At 39.1% G+C, this 6,946-nt stretch overlaps 1 protein-coding gene across 7 annotated transcripts in view; it reads left to right on the forward strand.

The window, feature by feature from the left end:
* Positions 1-6,946, forward strand: part of MAPK10 (mitogen-activated protein kinase 10) — a 565,285-nt gene that overhangs the window by 451,892 nt on the left and 106,447 nt on the right. For 6 of the 7 annotated variants that reach the window (XM_019525840.1, XM_019525842.1, XM_019525844.1 and 3 more), the window contains 3 exons: positions 1,842-1,900; positions 3,599-3,737; positions 5,059-5,224. In XM_019525840.1, coding sequence (XP_019381385.1) covers positions 1,842-1,900; positions 3,599-3,737; positions 5,059-5,224 — 364 coding nt within the window. The remainder of the gene's footprint in view (positions 1-1,841; positions 1,901-3,598; positions 3,738-5,058; positions 5,225-6,946) is intronic. The other variant, XM_019525845.1, reaches the window with a different exon arrangement.

Below are 6,946 nucleotides of genomic sequence, written 5' to 3' on the forward strand. Positions count from 1 at the left end.
GATGGAGACTTGACAAACAAAATGGAAACTTGACGTGACTTATGCTAACTTACGTATGTAGGCCTAAATCATATAGTATCAGTAAAACAGTAATATAGAACAGTAAAAATCAATATAAACATAATAATTATACAATATAAAGAAGGAGAAAAAACAAAACAAATACAACTTGCTACCAAAATAAAATGCTGAAGCTTATCCTATGTCTTAGCTCACTTATATATGGGGAATAGAGAGGGAGAGAAAAAGTCAGAAATGGTTGGGGAAGGGGAGGGAAAACATTTTAAAAGAAAAAAAAAAGAAAAACTGGGTGTTTTGCTACCACTGTTGTCCCCTGCTAGGCCTGGCACCCTGTACAGCTGCAGCCTGATTTGCCTGTGTTACCTGGGGGTCCCCCATGCCTGGATCAGCTGGGGACAGTGATGGAAGGAGGTACATCTTCACTGCCACACCCATCTGGATCTGCCCTTGACGTAGTTCCCAGGGTCTGACAGGGTCAGGGTGAGGAAGACATGCTGAGGGGCTGCAGTTGTGAGCTGTTTGTTATAAAGTTAGCTTTTATTGAAAAAGAAGTAGAAGGAAGCATGTTAATAAAAAGTGCCAACCAAAAGGGGGGGAAAAAAGGGGGCAGCAGAGTTTTGTCTGTGCACCAGAGTGGCCCACTGCAGCAGTAGGGGTGGCAGCAAGGTGTGTTGCTGAATGGGGATTCCTGGAGGACTCACCAGATCAGTGTCACAGAACAATTGGCATCCATACATAACATTAAACCAGTTCCCAGTGAACTGGTTAAAAAAAACAGTACTTGATTTTCCAGGTACACTTTTGAACCAATCCAGGCAGCTTTAAACAATTAACAGGCCTATATGTCTGTCCACTTCAAGCTTGAATCACATTTAAACCATTCTAAGTGTTGTATGTGTTTCCATGCCCAGAGAGCAGAAAGGTCCTTTGTATTCCAAAACACACACATTCCTTCTTTCAGGAAGCTTTCCACACTGGTTTTGGCCCACCAGACAGGATTCCTAGTGTGCATTGTGCTTCTGGCCACTTTTCAGAATTTTCTGTGGTTCTTCAACATTAACATCCAGCTACTAAAGCAGGACACCTCAGGCCTGGAATTGTGTGTGTGAGTGTGAATGTGCACATGTTTGCAGAAGAACTGAAGAAATGTTAAAAAAAGTGAAAAATCCTTGAGTTTTTTAATACAGTGGTCCTTTATTATTTCAGCTTTCAGAGAGGTCTTCAATATGTATCAGAAATACCTAGTTGCCTGACTGGGACTGTTAGGATCATTTGAACAGAAGTTGATAAGGTGCTTTGGGTAGATGTGATATTTTTTATTAGACCAACTTAATAGTTAGAAAAATGGTTCTTTGCAAGCTTTCGGGCACAAACACACAAAAGCTTTGTGACCCAAAGCTTGCAAAGAACCATTTTCTCAACTATTCAGTTGGTCTAATAAAGATATCACATCTACCCAAAGAAACTTGTCTGACTATGTCCTTAGACCGTTGCAGCTACAAGCAACAACCTTTGAACAGGGGTTGAAATTTAAACCTGCAGCTCCAAAATTCCAAAGACAAATTCCCTCAGCAAACTTGCTAGTCATTGGCAAGCACCAACCCTTCTCTCACAATCCATTTCAAAGGCACTCTGGAAATGAATGGAGCTCTGACATGTTCTGTTCTGAAATTTACCTGTTGCTTACTAGGAACTACAGCAGGACTTGTCTCTGTATGAACTGAACAATGAAGAAGGTAATTTATTCTGTAATATAGGGATCCTTCAGAATACTTATGTTTATCTTCCTTTTTCCTTCCTTGCTTTGCTCTGCTTTTCAGATTATCAGTTTATTAAATGTCTTCACACCACAGAAATCTCTGGAAGAGTTCCAGGATGTGTAAGTAGTGATTAAATATAACCTTTAGAGGGAGGTGGAGCCTCATATTGCACAATGAATACAATAATCCCAGAACAATAGAAAGGATGACTTCCTTTAACAAGTCATCTTGTGGAGATGAAGAATGAACCTGTGAATGAAGACTGTCTGTCTATTTTAAATATAAGATACTGATCACAGTGGTATCTAAGTACAATAAAAAGCATGCTGCTTATAGTTCTTGAGACTATGATATGTGTGTGCCCACACACATATGCGAATATGAGCAGCTAAAAGTAACTATGCTTCTTGCCTTTGTGTTATTGGTTTGCTTAAGGAATTATTGTTATATAATTCCCTGAGGTATGTGAGGTTTAGAAATGCAGTAATTCACTCTGAAAGAATTTCCTTGTAAAAGAGGGACTCATGTGAAACATGTCCCCCTTTCATATTTATTTTGTAATAGCCTTTGACTGTGTAAAATAATCTGCCTTGGGAAACAGTGCAGGGTACAGAGAATTACTAGCATCTCCACTGAACATTGCCTCTTGCATGGGTACTATTGTGCTTAGTCCTGTCCTGAATGAAATTGCAGATAGTCAGAAGTACTGTTTTATATCAGCTGAACTCCTTCTGTCCTTCAGTCATTCCACTTTGTTTTACACTGTAAAGTCCATGCCCACAAAAGGAAGGGGCATATAGTATTGTCTGGAGCCAGCCTAGTGCTACCAAGTCTCTTCACATAGAGGTGGTGCTTCATTATCTTTATCTTGTGATCCTTGCAGTTCTGCACAGATTTGGTGAGATAATCATGTGATTGATGATGAGCCTGAACTGTGAAGCCAAGATATCAACATGGATCTAGAGTTTTTCTCAAAGCCAGAGGGAGCTCTAATTTGGTGTTCCAGTCATGGTCCAGTTACCTTTTTGATAGGAATAATCCCATGAAAACTGAGGTGGTAGGTAAAATCAACACAGATTACCTCTTCTGGAGGACTGAGTTCATATTCTGTTAAGGCTATCACTCAGGCTTATTAAGCAAAGGGAAAGGGTAACGTTAGATTAGTTAGTTGGCATTAGAACAGCAGAAAGTAGGACTGGGTGGCACCTTCGATTCAGAGAGGCATAAACTTTCATAGGAAACAGGCTACCTCATCCAATGCGATCAGACCATACCGGAGTACCCAGTCAAACATGCCAAAGATGCGTATCATGGTCATACATTTTTACCTCCTTCCTTCTTTTTCCATCCTTCTGTGAACTTTGAGACCAATATTCTGAATGTGCTGTGTTACTGTTTCTCATGGATGGTGACCAAAGACTGATGAAAGACTTGGCTGGTACATACAACCTTTTTATGTTGGTGTCAATGTGTTTGAAAATAGCATGCTGAATGTTCTGTGTGCCTATACAGAATCCAGTTGTGGTGATGTAGAAAATGGTGAGCTCTAATAATCCATTGATTTTAATGGAACATCAGTAGAATGATGGCTGCATAGCAAGTATAGTAAGAACCAAACCATAGAATGGATTAACTATTCTTTGAGCTCAGCAGCATGGCCAGTTCAGAATCTTCTTTCCCTCAGTGTTGCCAATGGAAGTAAAAAAAGAAACCCAACATGAAGAAAGAAAAGTAAGCATTGGTTATTACAGATAAGAAGCTGAAGGGGTTTTTTTTTTGCCCAGGAAGTAACTATATGACTTTATTCTCCTCTCTAGTTACCTAGTAATGGAGTTGATGGATGCCAATTTGTGCCAGGTGATTCAGATGGAACTAGACCATGAGCGAATGTCTTACCTGCTCTACCAAATGCTGTGTGGCATCAAGCACCTTCACTCTGCAGGAATCATACACAGGGTAGGGGGGAGTTCTCTTTGAAGGGCAAGATGGTTGTTCATTATTGTCTTGATTTGTATCACCATGAAAAATGGTCAAATCATTTATATTTAATTTCAGTTGTAGCTCAATCCTTTTATCGAGACCCAAGCTTCTCAGTTTAAACATTGAGACTTCCTGGTTAATAGCCTATGTTTGGGAAGTTAACTGTGTGATTGGAAGCTAGGGTCAACTTAATCATCAAACAGAAAGTAATGGGTTATAAGCAGTATAAACAATATCAGTAAAGATTATCTTTGGAATAGGTGGAGATGACTGTTGTTTCTCCTGAAACTCCAGCTGTCTGTGACAGTTGGGACAGTTTAAGTGGAAACAAACCTTAGTATATTAAAATATTGTAAATCAATGGTGCTCAAACTATATTCCAATGATCACTTGGTGGAGGTCGAGGGGGAGCAGCTGGTCACATGGAATTGGCTGTTTTCATTGTCTTCATGCCTCAAAACAAACTAAACTCATGTTCTGTGTATCCCTAATATAATTTTTCCATATCAGCCATCACTGTGGTTGCCACATAGGTAATATTTTATTAAGAATGAGAGGGGAGGTGGTCCATGTCAGTACAGTAAATGATCCATGCAAGTGTGGACAGGAGGAGAAGTGGTCTGGCTGAACCTGAATGAGTGAAAAATTTCCAAGAGACAATCTCTCTTAAGTTGTTCACCATGGTGTGAAAATAGCCTGGGAACTCCTCCTAAAAAATATCAAGCAAGTTTTATGGTTTATGAAAAGGACCCAGTCAGACTGATGGACTAGATGTTACAGTATACAAAGACCTTCCCCAGCGTGTGCTTTCCATAGAAAATGTAATATGTTTGAGTGTCACAGTATAATAGTTTTCAAGATAAAGAAGTAGGTCAGGTTCTTTCTGCAAATAAAATATTGAAATGGCCCCACATCCATGGCTAATGATGGGACCAAGTGGGCACTGCCCCTTTCAGATATTCACATGGAAACAAAATATTTCTATTCTCATTCTGTGAGATTTTAAATCTAATGATTTAATACCCAAGTATTTCTGTCATCCATGTAAAGGAATCATAAAAGAACAAATGTCCCCTTGGGCTCTAATTGTGTACCAGTATGACATGCATTTCAGTACAGGCACAAAAACAACAGTGTATTGAGCACCATTGCTGAAAAGTGCCTTCTGTTAATAGTTAGTGTTTCAGAGCAATAAAGAAGTGTTTGGACAACCTCCTAAAATTATCCAAGTCATCACTGCTTTTATAAATTGTTTTCATAAATGGAATATGTCTCATTTCATGTATGTCTTTTGCAGGATTTAAAACCAAGTAATATTGTGGTAAAGTCTGACTGCACATTGAAGATTCTGGACTTTGGATTGGCAAGAACTGCAGGCACCAGTTTCATGATGACTCCTTATGTGGTGACACGTTACTATAGAGCACCAGAGGTCATCTTGGGAATGGGCTACAAGGAGAACGGTAGGGCTGTACTTTGTAAAAAGCACAATCCAGGCCAAAGTACAAGGTCTGTCTTTGCTATATAAGGGCACCTGGAGGGGTAAAACTAACAGAAAAGGACCTCTTGAATTGAAAATCAGGTGATATTAAACATGACTTTCTAATCGTTACATGCTGGAATAACACATGGTACTTGGCATGCAGTTTGCACTGAATTTAACTGCATGGGCTTGCAGTGTAACAGAAAACCTGTGATTAGCTAGGACTCCTTTGCCTGACTAACAAATCCTTTTTTGGCCAGGTTTGTAACACAGAGGCGGCTGTGGCTAAGAAGCAATATGGGAACTGTTAGGGTTGTCAGAGGAGATATTCCAAATCCAAGTCATCTTGCTCACAGAGCTGTCTTAGTGAAGAAAAAGAAGAGATGAGTCAAAGCCAAAACTTGGAATCCTAACAGTCCCTAATGTTTCCAGATGGAGACCTAGATCTGATTCTTATGACTTGTTCCTACTTTTCTCAGAGACTGAATTAAAATCCCGAACTCTTACTTCCTGATCTGTTGGGGTGTTCAAGATCAACATCTGATTATGTAGCTTGAGCCCATATCTAGTGAAGAAGGAGAGGGAGAAAAGAGATGAAACTGAATACCTTTTTGCTGCCTCATTTGTATGTAATTTTTCTAGCTGTAGATGGAAGTGCAGTGAAAAATCTAGCAATAAACTGGATATCTCTTTGACCCTAGAGAGGTTCTGGGATGCAGGCAGGGCTAATTTAATATAGTGAACCCAATGAGAAAGGAAATCACGTTTTGTAAAGGAAAAGCTTTATTTCATATAGAGTTCTTGTTCTGTAACAAAATGAGGGATGTCAAGTGCCTAGGTGCTAGTTAGATCAGGACAGAAAATGTAGTAAAGTAAATGAGTAGACATTCATTATGTTACTATTTCTGTTGCCAAAGCATGCATTTCCCTGTTCAATGAAGGGACCTTCTTTATGTCAAATGTAATATGAAAGTAACATGACCTCCAAAATGATTTGTTTTGAGTTGAAGAATTCAATTAGCATGCAATAATATTTTAAGAAACAGCCGAGTGACAATGTGATTTGTTCTGTTGGACCGACTTCAGTATTTAAGCAGTCCTATGGGCACACTCCCAATACACCTTTAAAATCCACAAGCTATTTCACTGTAGGAATTACCAGTGGTATGTTGTAAATTCACAGATCAGTTATTAATTATGAAAAATAAACAGGAAAATATACCTCCTAGAAATATTGTTCCTACATTTTTCTTTGAGTACCTCCAAAAATCTCAGTGTGAATCAGGATCAAGTCATCATTTCCTGATCCTAATATTGAGTTATTTTTAGTCTGAACTGAGTTAATCTGACTTTATGAGGTTTTTCTCTCAACGCATTTTACAAGAGATTGTTGTTGTGCTTGATACAACAGAGAAAATTCTTTACACTTTCACACTGTTATCACGATAGCCTAAATAGAATTTGGGACACTTTTGCAATCAGTGGATCTGAGGCAATACTATGAATGTATGCAGCACTCAAAGATCCTGAATCTGTGCCCACTGAAGGAAGTGGAAAGACTCTCATTGACTTCCACAGCTAATGAATCAGGCTCAAAATGAACTTTTGCTATTTTTAGTGAAGTGGGGTGGGGGGGAGGGGAGTTCAATAAAATTCAAGATACAAAGAAGAAATTTGGAAATGATGCTCATGCAGTCTGAGG

Source organism: Gavialis gangeticus, unplaced genomic scaffold (assembly GCF_001723915.1).
Source record: "Gavialis gangeticus isolate Ggan-Ray unplaced genomic scaffold, GavGan_comp1, whole genome shotgun sequence".
Classification (NCBI taxonomy): domain Eukaryota; kingdom Metazoa; phylum Chordata; order Crocodylia; family Gavialidae; genus Gavialis; species Gavialis gangeticus.